Source organism: Zalophus californianus, chromosome 3 (assembly GCF_009762305.2).
Source record: "Zalophus californianus isolate mZalCal1 chromosome 3, mZalCal1.pri.v2, whole genome shotgun sequence".
In the NCBI taxonomy this organism is placed as follows: Eukaryota; Metazoa; Chordata; class Mammalia; order Carnivora; family Otariidae; genus Zalophus; species Zalophus californianus.
This window is the reverse complement of record NC_045597.1, coordinates 164959262-164980892: the sequence shown is the minus strand read 5'-3', so window position 1 is coordinate 164980892 and position 21631 is coordinate 164959262. Positions and strand designations below refer to the sequence as shown.

Here is a 21631-nt window from a genome sequence, read left to right as displayed (position 1 = left end):
TGAATGCTTACAGCTTCTATCTAAACAGCCAATTGTTATTACTGCTGTTTTTTGTTTGTTTGTTTGTTGTAAGGTTCTTTTTAAGTGACCTCTTGGAAAAGCAAACGTTTGTGCCATAGCCCAAACCACTTCAACCTCTTTAACTCTCAATACTAAAATCAAACAAAGGGCACAAAGCACAACAAGGCAGGAGTCTTGAGCCTGGGAAAGGGGTCAGATTCCTTTGGACATCAATCTGAAATCAACTCAGATGCACTGTGAAGTCATTAAGTAATTAAATTACAGAGCAAGGACAGGCAGGTGGGAGAGAGTGGGTGGGGAAGAAAGGGGCACCGTTGTTCTGTTTCTACCACAGACTGGACTCTAAATATTAGCAGACCAGAGTTATGCCCCACCCCTCAATGTGATACATGTAACAGAAATGCAAATGTGAGGATTTTGCAAATGTAATGACTGTGGTTACAAGTGTTTTCTGCAGTCACATGCCCTGTGGACTTGGAGAGGCTGCAGGCCTTGAGGCCGCTCCGCCCTGAATTTGTTTCCACGGCTGCCAGGGCCTGGCTGTAGCCAGCACTCTCTCACTCCTGTGCTGCCATCTCACGCCAAGCTCTCTATGCTCGAGGAGCAAATTCCAACGGGGGATCAATAAGAAATGAGGAGAAGCTTCTTGAATGGGAATATCTGGCGTGAGTCCCAGCTGGGCAAAGTCTGAATTCAAGTTGGCCTTCTTCATCATGACGGTATCCAGTTCACAACTTGCACAGATGGTGTGCCTCAGAGTGCTCTGGGCCCCCTCCCCAAAGGTTACTGAATGGATTATCTGGGGTCTTGAATCCCCAGAGCAGGTCAGAAAATAACACTGAGCCCCTAGAGTCATCCAGGTGCTCGCTTCATAAATACTGCTTTTCACAGAAGTCTGAGAGATAGGCTTCTCATTTAACAGATGAGAACACAGAGGCCTGACAGTTAAGTAGCCTGACAGTGCGTTCATGCAGTCAGGACTTTAACCCAGTTAAACACCCACTCCTGGGTCTTATAATCTTTCCACTTGACCACACACCTCCCCTGGGCCACCACCTAGGCCAGTTGGTTCCCAACATAGCTATAAACAACAATCACTTGAGAAATGGTTTTAAAATACACATCCTCAAGCCCACCCACAGATTTACTATCTATACCATATTTCTATCTGTATCTATACAACCATTTATCTAATTACCTATTTATCTAAAACAGGGTTTCTCAACTCAGGCACAATTGACATTTTGGGCTGAATAATTCTTTTTTGTCAGGGGCTGTCCTGTGCATTGTAGGATGGTGAGAAACATCCTTGTTTTCTACCCACCAGATTCCAGTAGCACCTCCCTGCTAGGGTGACAACTAAAACTGCCTTCAGATATTGTAATTGCCCCTGGGGGGGAAAAAAATCACTCCCTGTTGAAACCCTCTGTTATAAAACAAACAAACAAACAAACCCCAAAACAAACAAACAAAAAAGCCAAACTTCCCAGGAAACTTGGAAAAAGCATATTCAGTTTGGTGTTTGTAAATCACAGGCCTAGGTTAGGAATTCTACATAAAAAAATGTGAGGGGGGGAAAAAGCAGATTCTAGCAGATAATAGGCTGAATATCTTTTCTACTCGCACAGTTTGCCAACCTATGGGAACAATAACTAATCTTGGGCTCCAGAGTAGATGTGTTGTCATGGATGCTTTCCAAAGCAGGATACAACATAGCGTATGTCAAAACATGAAATAAAGATGAGATACTTTAGAAATTCTGGAAAATGCTATTGGATTTATGAGTTTAATTTGTCCACATTTTTCACAGCACTTTTAGAGAATTAACTTTGCTTGTACACCGTCCGGCCCCAAACTGGCCCACAGCAGATATTCTGGATTCAGTAAACTTTTATTTATCCAATTGTTTTCCTCTGAGAAAACAGCAATTGAGAAGAATTCTAACCCAACAAAACGCATAACACTGAGGCCTTGAAGTATCATTCTTACCATCTCCTTTCATGGTGATAAAAAGAGGGACTTTAACAATTCATCCTCAAAGTGAGGTATGCAAAGCCTCCATGAAAACAACTGATAGAATGGAAATGGCACCCTCATTCCTAAGTTCCAACCACCAAATGGCCTTCCGCTTAGTTACAGTCACCAAACCCTTCCTAGAAAATGCTCTCTTCAAGTTCTTTTTCCATGGCATGTAAGTTCCATTGAACCAAGTATATCTATATCTCTGATCGGCATAAATCCAGTGAATTACCAAAGTTTTTTTTTATTATGTTGAATATATTTTTATGCATATATTAAGGCCAAACATCCAGATCAACCGAATTTAGAGCTTCTTTCCAAGTGTTTATCAGACTAGGCATTCTAAACATTTCAATGGCATCACTGTGGGGAGGTTAGGATAATTCCTTGACTGAATGTATTTCAACAGCACTGCAATTGAATGCAATAATATAATATGTCACTCCAGGGTGCTTAAATATAAGAGTATCCTTTTAAAACACCTTTTTAAAGAGCTGGTGTACTTTAATCTTAGAAGTTTGTCTAAACGACTCTTGGAAAGCATGCCAGTCAAGTGATTTCATTTTACGTATTAATTCGGCTCGGCTGACAAGTAGTTGCTAATACAGCACTTCTAACATTGATTCAAATTCCATAAAAGGATTTTGGCTCATAAAAAATGCTGGCATGGCATCAGGATTTAGGTGTTCCTATCTCTTGTCTATTGGAATACAGTAATGTGCCAAATTTTGCCGGTGACCACAAGCGTTCTGAGAAGATGAATGTTACAAAGATCAAATAAATGTATGTATATTAAAGCCACCTGCATCTCCCCTGGGTCTCATTCCCTCATCCCTCTAAATAAAAGGAAAATTTGGAAAGATGGACACTGAATGAGGGGTGGATGGTGTGCCTTCCCCCCTCATGTCCCACCCCTCTGTTTTTAATTCTTATTCTAGGAAGAGAGGTGATCCTTACCCCAACACAAGCATCAATAGTAATTACTGGTATACGGCAAATCTCTTTTCATTTACTGAGATGATTAGTACTATGAAAAACAAAAATCTGACAGCTTCTTTCTGTTGGCCTAAAATGAGAACATGACCTTGTCCTGGGAAACAACCATCTAGTAACATTTTTCATAACTTCCATGCAGTGATGATCTAATAAGAATCTAAAAGTAATTAACTGGATCTCTTTTAGCCAACCAAAGCCTTATTCAAATACACAGTTTTATCAGGATTCTAAGAGAGCCATAAATTGGGGCATTTTGAAAAACTGGGATCTAATCCAGTCCATGATCTGACGAGGGTTCAGTGGTAATAATAAATTGGGACTATTAAGACTGGGAACCATTCCAACATTTTATTTTGCCCACACCACAGGACCTAGCAAATTCTACTGCAAAAGACAGGGATATTCAGTGAGGAGTAAAACCATGCTGAATTAATCATTTGTATGTAATCATGCCAAAACATGGGTGTTTTCAACAGTTTAAATAGTGCCAAAGTTTAAGTTCAGTAAATAATTAATTATAGAGAGTCTCTTGGCAAATTAAAGAAAACAACCTTCTGGTTCTTTAATAAAATATGCACTCTTTTTAGGATACGATAATGACAATCCTATCATTTGTCACTCTATGTATTTAGGAGTGCCCTATTTATGTAGGGTACAGCTAAAATATTAATTCAGAACCGACTTTCCTTTCCCTTCTTAGAATACAGTAAGCATCCTCATTTCCCAGGATGAACATATGCTGGACAAACTCTAGCCTTATTCTGGTTTTCATTTCAATTTCCAGTAACGTAAAAATCTCCCATAATTAAATAAAATGCTGAGAGGTTGGGAATAGATTTTCACCCACTTGTATTCTGAAACTATAAATGGTTTCTGAATGTTTTTATTTCTGTAAGATGAATTTCGTTTATGTGGGGAACTTGCAGCTGCATAATTAAATCTTGGTTTGCCAAATATCAAAAACACATGTATTGATTTAAACTAAGGGAACGGGCCACAAGCAGCTCAGCTGATAAGGCAAAGGAGAAGCCTCTGCAGCTCTTGGAAGGCTTCCTGAAGGCAAGAAAACTAAGAGCCCTCAAGTCAGACACTGAAACTGATCAGCTTGCCTCAATCTCAGTCCCACTCTCACTTAGGCATTCCGAGCAGGCCAGTTGTTGAAAACAAGAGCCATATGTTTTCATGCTCCTCAATCCTGAAGCGGGGAGGCTGCCTCTTTGCCCCTCATCTCCTCATTTATCCTGCTAAGATTCTAATAAGATCTACAAAAACACGTTTCATTCACACAGCAAATGAGCTCCCTTGCAAAATAAACTCTGACATGGTATAAGAGTAATACAAGATCTTAGAGCACAAACTCATATGTTATTGAACTACACCTGCCCTCCCCTATTTAGGAGGCAGTTTCATTTAGCAAAATTTCATTTCAGGGTCAGTAATATGGGACTTTAATGGGAGACAGCCTTTTGGTGTCAATGGAGATGTTTCCCTCAGTACAGTAATCCTAAATAAATGAGGGGGACACTTACTTTTCTTTAACCAATCTCCACTGACTTCTGAGAAGGTATTAACAATACAAGTACAACATGCATGCAGTTAGGTTCTTTGGAGGTACAAGAATCTGGTTAATTTCACACTTTGGAGCCAGTTACACACGTGAGTTAAAGTCTTAGAATTAACAACAACACGTTTACTGATTTGTTAAGACAATCTCTTGCTTTCAGCTCACCATACTAATTTATATAATCAGAATGTTTGGAAAATGTTAATTTAATTTAGCTTGATTAAAAAATTCTAGGGGAAATAGTCTTTGAATATAATATCGGATTCATCCTTCTAGCAATGGATATAGGCATTTGGAACTAATGTTTTATTATGGCCAATCTCACTGAAGCATGAACAAAATGATGAGTTTATTTAAAACAGGGCTTTGCTGCAATGGGCTGTTTGACTTGTGTCAGGAGCAGACACGTGCTCAGCTCAGGAAATCAAATATGAGACTAAGAAAAGCCTTGCATGCAATTTTGAGCAAGAAACTTGGGCTTCTCCACTCAGATAAGAATAGGGCATATACTACCATGAAGCAATACTATGGCGAGTTCAAGAAAGGCCGTTCTAGGCAATTCAAAATAAATGCTTCTATACTTGAACATATTTATTTCTTAGACTCTGAGATCTGGGGAAAACCATAGAGATCCCCTAAGGACAAATGCAGCATTAGTGATACACAACATGATTTTAGGTGATATGTGGCTGAATGTAGATAATTACATTAACTTCTGTGGTTTTGCATCTATATTTTACTTATTTGAATATATAAATACAAATAAGACAACGAAAGTAATATATCAATGACTGAAGCTGATGAAACTCTGATCTAGTCCAATACTTTCCTGATGCACTAATCCTTTCTCATTGTGATCATCAGCTTCTTATTAGACATTTTTCAGTGTCCACAAACTCACTCTCATGTGACATTCTAATTGTTAGGATGTTTTCCCTTCTATTTAGCTGAAGACTACCTCTCTTAAAATGACTCCCCATTAGTATCTTCAAGAAAATAAATGAATGGATGAACAAGCAAAGAGAGAGAAAGAATAGATGCTATAAAATGCATTTAATTCCTCTTTTATGTGAAAGTTCTTTGATCATGTGACATCAACTAAGTCTTACCTCTAAGACTATGTATGCCCAAGTCCTTCAACATTTTTCAAAAGACAGGATTTAGTTGGTGCTATTCTGTGTGTGTGAGAAAGGCAATGGGATATTTGAAGTGTGGTCAGAGTAGTACAAAGCAGGAATTATTGTTTCTTCCTTCATTTTGCACATGAACTTCCAGTAATGTAGCCTAGGACTGGATTAAGTTTTTGGCAGGCACATCCCCATGTTGACTCATGCTAAACTTTACCCTCAACTAAAACCATCAGGCAGTTTTTTCATATATTTGGTATTAAGTCAAACCTTCCACATCCTGTGTTTGTACAGTTCGGTTTTGGACCTAAAATCAAGACTTTACATATATTCCTATTAAGTTTCTTTATGTTTGATTCAATCCATTGTTCCAGATGATTCTGTCATCAACACATTATCAACCGCTGCAGATTTTTGGCATTCACAATCTGATCAACAGCACTGATGCCAATGCTCAGTAGGCCAGAGTTAAAAATAAATTTTGAAGCAAAACTCTTTCTCACAAGTTTATATTGATGGACTATTCATTGGCAAGCTTTGGGTACAGTTTCTTGAATAGCTAATAATCCTTCTATGGTTATGTCATCTGGTGTACATTTTTCTGCGTTATCCACAGGGTATCATGAGACAAGGAGCTTCTAATGTCCAGGAGAGTACACTTACTTGTGAAGTCCAGAGGCTAAAACAGGGGTTTTCAGCCTACACACTGTTGACAGTTTGAGTGAGATGACTCACTGTTAGGGGACAGGAGTATCTCATGCGTTGTAAATGGTCTGGCTGCATTCCTGGCCTCTACCGAGCACCTGGCAATTCCCTTCCTTTGCTTGTTCCTCCTTCGAAGTTGTGACAATAAAAAATGTCTCCAGATACAGCCAAATGTTTCTTTGGTAGCAAAATTGTCCCTCCCTGAGAACCACTGGAGGGCTCTGCATTCCTCCAGTTTAATCTTATAATTCCATAATTCTTTTTAAGATTTTATTTATGTAATTGACAGAGAGAGACACAGCGAGAGAGGGAACACAAGCAGGGGGAGTGGGAGAGGGAGAAGCAGGCTTCCTGCCGAGCAGGGAGCCTGATGCGGGGCTCGATCCCAGGACCCTGGGATCATGACCTGGGCCGAAGGCAGACACTTAACGACTGAGCCACCTCAGTGCCCCATAATTCCATAATTCTTATGGCTTTTTTTTTTTTTTTGACCTTTTCATAGCTATAGCTATGAACACGTTATTCATATATAGCGCCACAACAATTCCTCATCAGGAGTTAAATATGTAGATACATTAAAATGAGATATGGAAATCATAAGAAAAATAAAGCGAGCAATGAAGAGGGATAATCCTAAAATTTGGAGTTGAGGTTAAATTAATCCTCGGGTAAAACAGTTACAAGGAAATTGAACCTTCTAACAGGAACTATATGATTTAAGAGGTCATCTATCAGGACTTTTATATCTGGATGCTCATCAAAGTATTATTTGAAAGAGTGAAAAATGGAAACAGACTAAATGTTTGACAACAGAAGATAAGTATACCATAGTATACTGATCTTGCAGAATATTAGACAGTCATCAAAATGGCATATTTTCAAAACATTAATGACATGGGGAAATGCTCACACCATAGTGCTGCTGAAAAAGTGAGACATTATATATGCAGGATGGATATCAAGTTTCAAAGAAAATATACACATAGTAAAAAGATCATAAAAATATTAATAATTGTTATGGAATTATGCATGATCAGGTTAGTCTTCTTTATGCTTTTTTATGTCTCCAAAATCTTCTTAATGAACTCACTGTATTTGTAAGTTTTGTGTGCATGGGTTGTACTGGGGGTAAGCAATCCAAATACTCTTAGGTGGGTAAGCACTGGCAAGGGTTTCTTTCTTGTTGGCAAAAAAATATGCCAGTAAGGTAGGCTACTTCAGAGAGGGCACATGAGAAAGATGACAATATTTTTAGACCGGCTTATTCAATGCTCTTGGGAAAAAAAAAATCTGTGTGTCATTTTTCATAGGATAAGGACTGTTCAATGTTCCAACCAAATCCTGTCCCTCAGGTCAAGGGTTCTCAGTTTAAAATACTGAAGAATTATGTTGGGCTTGCCTATTAAATACAGATTCCTGGGCTCCAAATCCCAAGATTCTGATTCTGCAAGTCTGGTGTGGGACTCGAGCTTACTTTCAACAAGCTCTCCATGTGATTCATTTTGATACAGGTGGTCTATGGACTACACTTTGAAAAACACAGAGGAAGTCATATGGTTTGACTTGGATGAATCTTTATTTAGCCTTTATTTTGGATAATTTCTTCCTGGTTACACACCAAATAGAGTTGTTGTAAACCCTCAGTGGTATGTTGATCAACCGGCTTTTTGAAAAAACAAACTCAACTTACTGCATTTGCCCATTTCTATGGTGTAAATACTCCCACCATGACCAATGTCAAGCCACCAGTGGTTTAACAACCGGCTCCCAAAATTCTCCTCACAAGCTGATACAAGCTGGCTCCGGCACTATACAATATATTTTATTTAAGTACTTTAAATCCTTTGAAGAAGGGATAAGTGAATGAATCGCTATTATATCTGTGACAGCTAGGATGAAACAAATAAGCAATAGGAGAGCTTGAATCACCTTAAGGTAACAAATTCTAAAGGCATTAGAAAAAAAGACCACTTGGTGAACTTTTATACACTGTTTCTTATTTTATTCTATTTTTTTCCCATGGCCATGTCACAAAGTGATGCACTCACTGAGTTCTTTAAGGGTTGTGAGCTGGTTTCCTATGGATGGCGGAGAGCCAAGAAATGGAACTCTAGGTTTGGGAGGAATGCCAAATGCTGAGTCTCCACCTCTACCCTCCGTGGCCCTCTGCTCCTGAGCTGCTGAAATGCTCTTGGTCATTAATTCTAGAGCACCCAACCATAAAATCAACTCCTCCAGCTTCTTCCTCTCTCACAGGATTGAGACAACATTGTCTCTAGGAAACCTGTCTCAGATGTGTTTTACGTGTTCATGTGTGGGAAGTGGCCTAAGTAGAGGCTAATAGTACAGTTCTTTCAATATTTTGACCAGACATATTTTAAGAAAATTGGACCTGAAGCCTATATAGCCAGCGGAGGTGAATTTACAGCCCTGCTTTTAAGAACAAAACTCCCTCAGGCACCTGCTTCCTTAAGGCAACACCAGAAAGGAAATGAACTCTTGCTTAAAGACAACCCACCTTATTTTATGAGTTATCAATTTTCTAGCTGGCACACAGTTCCCTAGCTACTAAGAGGAAAGCCTCCCAACCCCAAGCAAGTATTGAGCTACAAAAAATGTGAAGTCTGCATTCCAGGAAACAGACCAGTTTCCGGAAGACGAGGCAAGGCTGTGCTGCCTCAGTAAGTGAAGTCAGGGAAGCAGCAAAGATCTATGACGTGGGCTCACCACACGGATGTCTTTGCCAATATACGCATTAAAATCTTCGCCTGAATTACATTTTACATTACAGGATTACTGAATCTTGGGCTATGATGGAGAATCATCTTCCCTGTTTTGGGGGCAGCTCTGTCAGGTGAATAGTCAACAACAACATTAAGCACTTGATTTCCTTCTAACTGCTCCACTGACCCTGGAACCTAGAGCTTATCAACCTCTTTAAAATGAGAAAGGACTAAATGGGGTTTCTTTCGTTGCTACTGATAAAGTCAGCCTTCTCGATGGGAATAGACTACAAGACAGGAGTCAAAGGTTAACAGTAGATATTCAGCCTGCTCTGTGCTAGAAAACAGGATGAACGGGTATGATTTTCTTGGTACACATTACTAGAGTATTAAAATAAGTACAAGAACAGACTCTAAAAACTATAAGGACTATAGTTACTATTAAGCAAGTGACAAGTTGGACAAATGTGACTTCATGCATGGTGAAGTCAGAATCAAGTACTTAAAATGATACGCTAGTTTTGTCATAATCTCAGTCTTTCTCCAAGCTCCATTTAGTTGCGAAGGTGAAGCACTTTCAGGAGAAATATGAATATTCAATTACATGTTTCAAAATCAGACATTTACACATCGACTTGGGGTAAGTGCCAGAGTTAACCTCAAAGATAAGTGAAGGGCCTCTTGTCCAAATGGAACATGAAGCTCCTCAAACAGGAGAATTCAGCCCTTGCAAACTGTCATTATTTCAGTAAATGAAACCGGCCCTTTAACAGATGGGCGACATACTTTGCAACTTGCTGATAGCCTAATAAAAGACACGGGCTTTTTAAAAATGAAGGACATGGCCTTCTCAAATTACACCCCCCAAATGGATTTAGCAGAATAAAATTAAGAAGGCATACAACAGCTTGACAGAAATTAGGAACAGACTATGGAAATCTGATAGTTCTAAACATCAACATTAAAATGACCTTTTTATTAAAAAAAAAAAAAAACTCATTGTTTAAACCATAGGGAAAATATACACGGATATAGTCGAAACTGGGATAGCATATATTGGAATTATAAGTACTGATCTAATAAAAACATAAAGTTAATTTCTTCTCCAAATATAATAAAAATTCCCCAGAAAGGCAGGTTCCTTTTTATATCAGGTACCTTTTCTTCTGTATGAAATGCTATGCTTCTTAAAATAAAATTTCTCCAGGTTCATGGATGCAACAACCCAATTTAACATGGGCCATGGACCCTAACAAAATAAGGAGCTCAGCATTTTTGCTCACCTTTCACGTTCTTCTTTCATTTTTTCCAGCTCTTCTTCCCTTAGGCCGCCATGCTTCAGAGCGCCCTTCTGCTCAGCCTTGCCACCTCTGTCATCTTTCTTCTTTCCAAATCTAGAAAAACATGAAGGAGGAGATGGCTGTTAACAATAACCATGTTCTTGGGGCGCCTGGGTGGCTCCGTCGTTAAGCGTCTGCCTTTGGCTCAGGTCATGGTCCCAGGGTCCTGGGATCGAGCCGCGCATCGGGCTCCCTGCTTGGTGGGGAGCCTGCTTCTCCCTCTCCCACTCCCCCTGCTTGTGTTCCTGCTCTTGCTATTTCTCTCTGTCAAATAAATACATAAAATCTTAAAAAAAACACACAAAAAACAATAACCATGTTATTTATGAGCTGAACTCATCAAACCATAAGTCTTTATTCTAAGTAGTACAAGATCATTTTGCATAAAATGAAGTAAAATAAGAGACTGAAAGGGCAAAACTAATAGTCACTAAATTCCTCTCGTTTTCCTCTCTTCCTTCTTTCCTTCCATCTTTCCACTGAGATATCGATTGTGCAACATGCAAAGTCATGCGGTTAAAGAGTAAAACTCTCAAACCATTAGTTCACTAGAAATGAAAGAACTGAAAGGTTACCATTAATATATAACTAAAAACTGACCAAACTCCTCTAAACAGGCCTCCAGAGCTGCAAGTGACATTGACCTTTGAAGTTAAACTCCCGGGACTTGATAATGATAGTGCTTCAAGGGACCTCGCCAAACATACACTATTCTCATTTTGCACATGAGACTTTGGGCCTTGATAACCCAACAAGTTCAGGGAAGGGCTGGGATTAGAACTTGGGTTGTCTCCTATAGTGCCCTCTCTCCTTCACACCACCTTCACTCTTGCAGGTAGCCCCATCTTCCTAAGTCAGCCTCGGGCTTGTGCGTTCTCAGCTCCCTCGGTGCCTGGCATATTTGTAGCTAATTGGGCACAGTGGCAATTATGATACATTATTTTTTTCCTGCAGCTTTATGGAGATATGATGGACAAGTAACCTTGTGTAAATGTAATGTGTACAACTACTGATTTGATACATTTCTAAGTTGCAAAATGATTCCCACCATAGTATTAGCTACCAAGTTCATCCCATCAGTAGTCACTATTTCTTTTTTGTGGTGAGAGCATTTAAGATTTACTCTTAGTAACATTCAAATATAGGATACATTTTTATTAGCTATCATCACCATGCTGTACATTAGATCCCAAACTTGTTAATCTTATAACTGGAAGTCTTTACCCTTTGACCAAAAGCCCCTCAATTTCCCGTCTGCCCAACCCCTGATAACCACCACTCTACTGTTTCTCCGAGTTTGTCTTTTTCAGATTCCACAGCGTATATGTATATGCATATATACATGTATATGTGTGTACACACACACACACACAATGCATCTTCTTAATCCATTCATCTATTGATGGACAATTAGAATGTTTCCATATCTTGGCTATTGTAAGTAATGCTGCAATGAACATGGGAGTAGAGATATCTCTGTGGGATCCTGAACTCAATTCCTTTGGATGTATACGCAGAAGTAGAATTGCTGGATCATAGGATAGTTCCATTTTCTAAAAAGTTTTTATTTAAATTCCAATTAGTTAACGTACAGTGTAATATTAGTTTCAGGTGTACCATACAGTGATTTTACAATTCCATACATCACCCAGTGCTCATCACAGCAAGTGCGCTCCTGCATCCCCATCACCTACTTCACTCATCCCGCCCACCCACGTCCCCTCCGGTAACCATCGGTTTGTTCTCTATAGTTAAGAATCTGTTTCTTAGCTTGCCTTCCTCTTTGTTTGCTTTGTTTCTTAAATTCCACATATGAGTGAAATCACATGGTATTTGTCTTTCTCTGACTGACTTCGCTTAGCATGATATTCTCTAGCTCCACCCACGTCATTGCAAACGGCAAGATTGCATTCCTTTTTTTATGGCTGAGGAATATTCCATTGTGTGTATATCTATATCTATCACATCTTTACCCACGCATCAGTCAAGAGACACTTGGGCTGTTTCCATAATTTGGCTATTGTAGATAATGCTGCTATAAACATCAATCCCTTTGAATTAGTATTTTTGTGCTTTTTGGGTAAATACCCAGTAGTGCAATTGCTGGATCCTAGGGTGGCTCTATTTTTAACTTTCTGAGGAACCTTCATGCTGTTTCCCACAGTGGCTGCACCAGCTTGCATTCTCCACAGTGCACACGGTTCCTTTCTCTCCATGTCCTTGCCAACACCTGCTGTTTTTTGCGCTGTTGATTTTAGCCATTCAACTGGTGTGAGGTGATACCTCATTGTGGTTTTGATTTGTGTTTTCCTGATGATCAGTGATGTTGAGCATCTTTTTATATGTCTGTTGGTCATCTGAATCCATTTTTAATTTTTTGAGGAGCCTCCATGCTGTTTTCCATATTGGCTGCACCAGTTTGCATTCGGACCAACAATGCACTAGGATTTCCTGCAATTACAATACTTTAAAAGAGCACTGTGTTTCCTTAGCACTGTTAGGAAAATAAAACTGCACATTTGAAATAATAATAAAAAAGCTGTGGTTATTACTAGGACACATTCTTAAAAAACAGGCATTTTCTCCAACAGGTATTTTCTTCAGAAGCAATCCCCTATGGTCTTGGTATCAACACCCATGAAGAAGGAAAGTAACTTGATGCTCTCCTAATAACCGTTAGGAAAAAGTCACTCAATTATGCATATTCTTCAATTAAGTTAAAGATTCTTGTCAAGCTATGGAAACCCCATTTATCCCCTGTTTCTTATTAAATAGCTGCAAATTTTACTTCTGTGTTTATGTGTGTATGTCTTTAGCTTGCTTACTCTACCTCTGTAACTATCTATGTATCCATCTGTGTATCCAACCATCCATCCAACCTGAGGACCCTACACATGATCAGACTGACTGCCCACCCCTCATCCCTGTCCCTGTCCCCACCTCCCAACATACGCAGCGAGTCAGAATCTCCTCACCTGAAGACCTGACTCGTAAGTTTGAAACCCCTGTCTTTTTCAGATTTTGTAAAAATGAGTAAATATTTGTCCTTTTAGGATTGTGTTTCAATCCAAAGCAGAGGTTGTTGGTCACATGGCAGCACTGGGTATCACACATGGAAGACCTTATTGCTAATACCCATATTTCTGTTGTTACCAGAGTTCAAAGTACCCTGCTTTCCTCAGAAGCCTCTCCCAGTCTTGACTCTGCTGTAAATTTTTCAATTTACAATTTCAATGAGCAAATCCTTGCTCATGAACTTTCTCTTTCCTCCCCATTGCCAACTCACCATCTGCCTTTGCTTCTACTGCAATTCTTTTGCCGTATCCAGTTTAATTTAGGGATTTTAGTGAATCAACTATGAGTTTTCACTCCACCATCCCCAGCCTTTTTTTTTCCTGGTCCCCCTTCTCTTTCCTAATCTAGTCTTCTCTCCCACTGAAGAAATGACCTAGTGTCATTTATAGACTAGGGAAGAGAAAAAATACTGACCAAATATAAGATCACCAACTTCCAAATATAATTCAGATTTGTTGACATAGTTAAGATCTCTCTTTAACCTACAAAGCAGCAGATATATAAATAATGTGTGTTTTCCTGTGTACATTCTTTAGCTTTTCAGACGCATGTAGAAGAGTCTAAGTTTCTTTACATGCATCAGTTAAAGAAATAATTTTCCCTCAAAATGTCACTAAATATAGTAAAATTGGGCCAAAAAAAATCAAAATTGTGGGGAGTGAGGATAGAATAATGCTTCAGGAAGTTGAAGAGGGCAAAAAGGTTGCCAAGAATTCCATAGATATTAAACATGTTTTTCTTCTATGTCCCAAATATTTCTTCTAAATTTGAAGGTTTGGATTTTCTGAGATGAAGGAAGTCTTGTTTTTGAAGGGCTAAACTAACCTATACCTGCGTCTACCCTGATCTTTATTACCACAACCAATGAATTGTTTTTTCTTCCTGTTGCTAAAATATTTCCCTCGTACTGCGGTTCAAAAACAGCTTCTTGTGCTTTCATCACAGTGGAATATGTCTGATAAAGGTTAGTTGTAAGTAAATTCTGCAAAGCATTTTCTTCTTAGCAAGAACCATCAATAATAGTCAAATCAACCAATTCCACAAATAATATAAATGTTTTGATTTAAACTTCATGATCATTTATTAAACTTTCCAAGAAGGAGGGCAGAAATAGCTATGAAATTTATTTCATTAGACAGAGAGAACAGTCACAAATTACCTTATTTTGTAAAGTCTGGGTAGGTTCAAGAACAGAATTATAAAACAATAATCTTCAAAAGGACTCCCACATTGTTAAGACGAGGAAATTGAGACCCAGAGAAGTTAATTGCTCTTATTTATTAACACACTGAATTCTTTTTTCCAATCTTGCAATCAGACAACTTAATTACCAGTGGTAGTAGCTGCCGTGATGGGAGGGTGGGGGGAGCTGGGGGAAAAACATCAATTTGGTGAACTGTGTATGCCTTGTTCTCCTTCCCATGTCAGCCTGTTTGGGGGTCACTTCCCAGCCTTTCTTACTTTCACAGACATAGAGAAAGAGGAGTTGGGGAGGTTCAAAGACACTGAGTCATCTCTCCATTAGTTATTTTTGTGAGAAAAGTCACAAGAACTCTAAATGGCTGAAATCACTGCTTTGCATTCTAGGGTTTCAAATATCCCCTGCATTCCAGGCCTCCCATTATCTATTACCTAGGAAATTTGAGAGTTGGCCATTCCGGGCGAGGTGCCTTGAGGAAATTGCTTATAGGTCAACCTTGCTTTATATAAAAGATATTTTCCTGCAGAATTCAGTGCAAACATATGGTTTGAATCAATAAAATCTTACTTTCCATGTACCTGGGAAGCCTGTTTAAAGACTCTTATGATGGATCTTTTTGTAAAGTGGAAAAATCACCTTTCAACATACCCTTTATGTAAATTTAGATTTTCATGAATTATAAGTTGGCTTAAAACACCTGTCCCTGTTCATCTCTATACAGAGGCTACATGAAACAGCTTTATGGAAAACTAGCTTTCTTTCTGTCCTTCTTTCTTTTTCTATACGCGCATTTGTTTAAAAAATATTTCTTAGGCATCACTCTGTGTCAGTCATTACCGTAAACACATGCTTGATGTTGAATTGGGATGCAAAACCAGACACTGCCCCTATGGAATTTACATTCTAATGGAGGAGCTGGGCATCAGACAAGTACAAATATGCAATTATAAGTTGCAAAAGAAAATGCTATGAGGGGTGTTAGGAGAGACAATAATAGGATTTTGGTGGCTGGGGAAGCCTTCAGTGAGGAAATGACGTTTACACTGAGACTGCACACGTAAGAGTCTTCCAGACAAGCAGAGATGGGGGATAAGCCTTATGGGAGGAAGGCAAGGCACACACAGAGGGCGTGAGGCGGGCAAGGTCTGGTGCATTCCAAGCGGTGGAAGAAGGCCAGTGTCACTTACACAAGGAGAGCAGAGGGGACACCCAGGATTCAGATGGAAAGTGGGCCAAGGACCCTGGAATGCAGGTGTCAGAGAGGCTTGGAGTTTAGCCTAAGAGTGGCACAAGGGCTGGTCTTGGTAAGTCAAGGGACAGAGAAACTAGGTAAGGAAACTGGTACATTTAGAGTTGGTGGAGGAGAAACAGGCATAACCAAGTCATTTGAAGCAGAAGTGATACAATGTGATGCACGTTTTTTTAAAATTTTTTTAAAGATTTTATTTATTTATTTGAGAGAGCGAGAATGAGAGAGAGAGAGCACATGAGAGGGGGGAGGGCCAGAGGGAGAAGCGATGCGGGACTCGATCCTGGGACTCCAGGATCAAGACCTGAGCTGAAGGCAGTCGCTTAACCGACTGAGCCACCCAGGCGCCCTGTGATGCACATTTTTAAAAGATCATCCTGGTTGCTGACGTCAAAAGCAGCAAGTTAGAGCAGTAAAGCCGATTAGTGACTGCCTCAGGAGTGTGGGTGAAAGACAATGGTGGCCTGGACTGGAGAAGTGAAGACAACAGTTTGGAATTGGTGGGCCAAGGGCGAGGGACCAAAAGTTCACTTTTAAACATGGTTATGATGTTAGTATGTCTTTGGGAAATCCAAATGCATGGGCTTCGGATGAGGATAAAGTCCTAAGGAATTGTAACATTTAAAGGCCAGATAGAGGGACGGGGAGGCCGTGTATAAAAGAGACAGAAGAAGAACAGCTGGAGAGATCAAGAAAATCGGGGGAGTATGGTATAGGAGATGCGAGGGAAGTGCACTGTGAAGGGGCCATGATCACCAGGTGAAAATGCCACTGAGAAATCCACCGAGGTCAGGACTCCAGAGTCCACTGGATTTGGCACTTTGAAGGCATGGTTCAATGGAGTGCTATGAGCAGAGGCCAGGCGACAGTGATCTCGAGAGTGAATGGTAGATGAGTATAAAAGTATGCATCTGTGTGTACAACCACTTCAAGAAGTTTGGCTGGTGGGGTGATTGCTGGAGTTTGGGTGGAATGTTGAAACAGGAGATTTTCAATTTGGCTGATACTGGAGGGCCTTTGTTTGGTGAGAGGAAGAAATGTCAGAGTGCGAGAGGTTGGAATGGAAGAGAAAGGAGAATAAAGCTATTTTCTTTTTTTTAAATTATTTTTTATTGTTATGTTAATCACCACACATTACATCATTAGTTTTTGATGTAGTGTTCCATGATTCATTGTTTGAAAGCTATTTTAGTGTGCTAAAATATTCATAATATGAAGTTTACCATTTTAATCATTATTAAATATACAGTTCAGTGGCAGGAAGCATGGTCACACTGTTGTGCAACCATCAACCACCACCCGTCTCCAGAATATTTTCATCATCCCAAACTGGAATTCTGTACCCACTAAAGAGCAGCTCCCCATTTCTCCCTCCCCCAGCCCCTGGGAACCACTATTCTACTTTCTGTCTCTGAATTTGATCACTCTAGTTACTTCATGTAAGTGGAATCATACAATATTTGTCCTTTGGTGTTTGGTCTATTTCACTTAGCATCAAGTCTTCAAGGTTCGTCCATGCTATAGCATATGTCAGAATTTCCTTTTCTTAAGTCTGAATAACATTCCCTTGTACATACATACCGTATTTGTTTATCCATTCATCTGTTGATGGACTTTTGGGCTATGCTCATCTCTTGGCTGTTGTGAATAATGCTATGAACCCTCGTATAGGAGAACAATGTTCTTGATAAGAGAAGAGGACAGGGGTATACAGAAACTCCAGAGAGACTGGCCTTAGATAGGAGGAGACTCAAGAAAAGCAGCAGCTAGAAGAGGAAACTAGTTCACGTACAGAGTTGATGAATGGATAGTTGAGGAGTTTCCAGGTATTATTTATTTATTAGTCAGTAGGATGCAACATATATAAGGGAAGTGGATTCTATCCATAAAATGAGACTTCTTGGTTCAAACTGAGAAATCAAAGGAAAAGGACTATACAAGATTGAAAAGAATCTCATAAAGGGTTATATAGAAAAATACCAAAACCAGACCTCTTTGGTTGTAATTTTGCCTAGGTCAGGAGGCCCTAAAAGGCCATATGGGGAAGTAGAATTTAATAATGGTCCATTCATTCATTCATTCATTCATTTATTCACTAAGCTGCCATGACACAGCATACGGATTACTCACATGGAATGTAACCACTAACACCATCAATTGTTAGGTAAATATCTAACTCCTCAATCCAATTAACTAAACAAGCTCCCAGCATCTTATTGTTTTCCCAAATGATAAAGATTTTAATATAATTCTTAGTAGTTATCCTCTAATTTCTTAGCAAATTCTGTTTGTTTTTCTTCTGTTTCTATTTCTTTCCTTGAGTTTTCTAGGTAATGATGACTTTCGAATCCTTCCCAGATTCCCACGTACCCTGACAAATGATCCAAATTCAACAACATTATAGCTCTACCTCTGCCTTTGTTCATGTCTAGTCTCTTATTTAATTCACTTCCTCATTCTGCTTAGTACTGCCTGTCTACAGTTTTCTTCCCAGGTCCCACTGGGCAGTTTATGAAGCTGTTAGTATCCACTCATCTTCCATTTAGCGCACACACTGTATAAAAGCAATTTTGAGTGATGGTTTACGAGGACTAAAAAGTCCGGCAAGGAAAAAGTTCAAACACTCTTATTTCAAATTAGTGGTGAGCTATGAATCCAAGGAGAGCTGCAAGTGTGAAACAGAATGCATTTCTTCCTTCTGCAATCCCGAAATATCTTTGGGTGTCAATGATGCATTCGGAAAAGGCTACAAGATCCAGTCATTACTAATATTACACTTAGAATATCTACGGAATGATGTCAGATATGAACATGCACCAACTTCAAAAAAACAAAACAAAACCAACAACAACAAAAAAAGAAAATGCACCAACTTCACAGTCAAAATATGTTCTGGACTTTGATAATGGTTCATTCTCCCTGTAACCAGCTGACTTATAAGCTATGATATTGTCTTACCATTTTGTAAACTATACACTTTGAAATAGCTCAAACAAAATACAGGGGCAGAGAAGTTCACAGACCTTTGACTATATTTCCATAGTTTATTTTGAAATTCACCCATAAAAGGTTTCTGTTGTCTGATGCATTCTAAGCTGGGTTCTGAATTAGCATATGTGTATGCTGATGAAATTTACTTCCATGTATTGAATCTCATATGGTTTTGTGCACTTTGGCGATTGCTTCTCTCTAAAACGTATGTCACAAAGGTCTTTACTTGTTTACCAGAGATGGCTCCCATTGTACTTGAGAGTTAATGAATCTGATAAAAATTCAATGAAAATTGACCAATTAGAGAGTTTCCCCCATTTTTTTTGGTACCTAAGTCATTGCTTATTTTTATGTTAATATTATCAATCAAATAATGAACAGATTTATGTTTGTTGTTAATGTTAAGAAAAAATATTTTACTTCTATTTTTAGCCTTCCACAGTATATATGATTACCATGCTAATGCCTGTGATTTTTCAGGAGGGAGGTGGAGTGCTATAAACTCAGTATGCTTTCCATAACAGAAGGGCTGTAATTTAAACTCTATAAGCCCACTCCAGGGCATGCAAAGGGAAATAGGGATTTGCTTTATAGGATATGTTCACAAGGGGAAGCTGAGTGAGTTGATGGTTTAGTAACCAAACAAAAACTCAGTATTAAAAAATCTTTCTTGTTAACTAAGTGGGTCAAGCAGTTAAGGCTCTGAAAATGATTTCTAATTAAAATTTTAATTTCTGGTACATTGTTTAGACACTTATTTTGGGTATGTTTATATGTTTCCAAGATGAAGACAAGTTATATGAAAACAACCATCATGTTTAATCCCACTGCTCTCTTTACTACTTCCATTGAGGCCAACATTCCCACCTATACTTAAACAGCTACTTGCCTCTGGGTTGTTGCTCATTCCCAGGATGAGATTCCTATATTGGTGGTCATGGAGACTCTTCTTTCCAAAGCAGGGGACCTTCAGATCTCAAATGTGTTGATATTTGTTTTTAGGATTGAAAAGCAGGGAGGTCCTATAACATTCTAAGATTTCTCTCTAAGTGGATAAAACATCTGCTGGGTAGAGTCTTAAGCAGCTCTCTGACTCTGAATTCAGCTGCTGGGAATCCTTGAGCTAATTTGCTTTCCCAGACTGAGGAGCTAGGAAACACAATAGATTTGGAAGTATTGAATATATTATAAATAATTCTAGCGGGTCCAGAATGCAAAGTAAAGCAAAATGTACATCACCAATAACCCATCTTCTGAAAAACAAACAAACAAACAAACAAGTAAAAAGGGCATTGGGAAGACTGACTTGCAAGAATCACTTAAGGGATCTGGGAGCCACCGGACATTCACTTTTGCTGAGCATTTTTGTAGCAAATGAAAACTTCACTCTGAGATTATTAAAGCAGCACTCTGTTAGGAGAAAGAGGAAAAAAAAATATGAAAAAGAGGCCAGAAATTAAAATTAAATGAAAATAAGCGTGAATGAGTGAGCAAGAAAGATAAAGATACTAATAAGGTATGATTTTCAGATCCACACAGGGACTATAAAAAGCTTATTAACTGTCACGACCACACTGGGTTTTAAGTTATTCTATCCTTCTGCTTTCCAGAAGAAGAAATACTCTTCAGGAGCACAGTGAACTTTGATTAATTGCTTTCATACGCTCTCACTGGCTTTAAGACATCGTAGGCAAGAGCCTTAGTGATTCAGACTAAATGCTTATGATTTCTGGGAAATATATTTAACAGGAGCATTAAAGAAATAGATCTTTTTGCATTTTTATGTTTTCTTAATAGTTAGAAAGGCTTTTTTTATTAAATGTTTACTTATTTCAAAGAGGCAGAATATGTGGCTTCTTCCTTTTTATTTTTATTACTTTTAAGTGGATCTCTGAGCATCTCTGAAGGCAGCTTGAGTGCACAGACAGCTGATGGCCTGTCCTTAAAACTCACATGCTGACTCAAACAGCACATGGCTGGAATCTAGACTTTTCATCTGTGTGCTCACAGCATCCCCTTCTTCCTCTTTCTCAACCTCCTTTGTCCCAGAAACCTGGGCCCTAGGAAAGGAGTGTTCTGAGACCAAATCACACCCCATGTGTAAACTTCTCTACCAACTGTGGGAGGTTCCCCAACACCCAGGGCCTTCCCGTGCTCAATCTGCCAGGGCTCACTCTTCAGTGACCACAGATTCATCCTGCAGAAGGAAATGTCCCTCCATAGGAAACAGCTCAGAGATTCATTCACTGGCAAATGGGGTCATTTTAGCAAACTGCCTGCGAAGGGAAAAACTGACTCATGTCAGTGAAATTAAATCCAGGGAGGGTTAATTAAAAGTTCTATGGAAACTGGAGATCTCATCTCTAGTCTCTAAATAAAATGTCAAATACAACTTATATTCCAATAGCACAAATTAACTTATGTATACTTTCTATAAAATCCCTTATCAAAAGAATGGTGACTAACTCCTTATGTGTAAAGAACAAAAGGACAATGTTAAGAAATGGCTGATTTTTGGGGGGTGGGTGGGTATAGTGACTATGCAAAGGACCATTTTAAAGGGAATCCGGGTATTACTGCCCCATCTTCAGAAGTTAAGAGAAACGGCATATCTTCTCCG

General features: G+C 39.1%; 1 protein-coding gene across 15 annotated transcripts in view; it reads right to left on the bottom strand.

The window, feature by feature from the left end:
• Positions 1-21631, bottom strand: part of PARD3B (par-3 family cell polarity regulator beta) — a 1014396-nt gene that overhangs the window by 183977 nt on the left and 808788 nt on the right. For all 15 annotated transcript variants that reach the window (XR_003519077.1, XM_027589187.1, XM_027589179.1 and 12 more), the window contains one exon: positions 10439-10549. Coding sequence is in view for 14 of the 15 variants with exons in the window: in XM_027589187.1 (XP_027444988.1) it covers positions 10439-10549 (111 nt within the window). In the remaining variant the exon portion in view is untranslated. The remainder of the gene's footprint in view (positions 1-10438; positions 10550-21631) is intronic.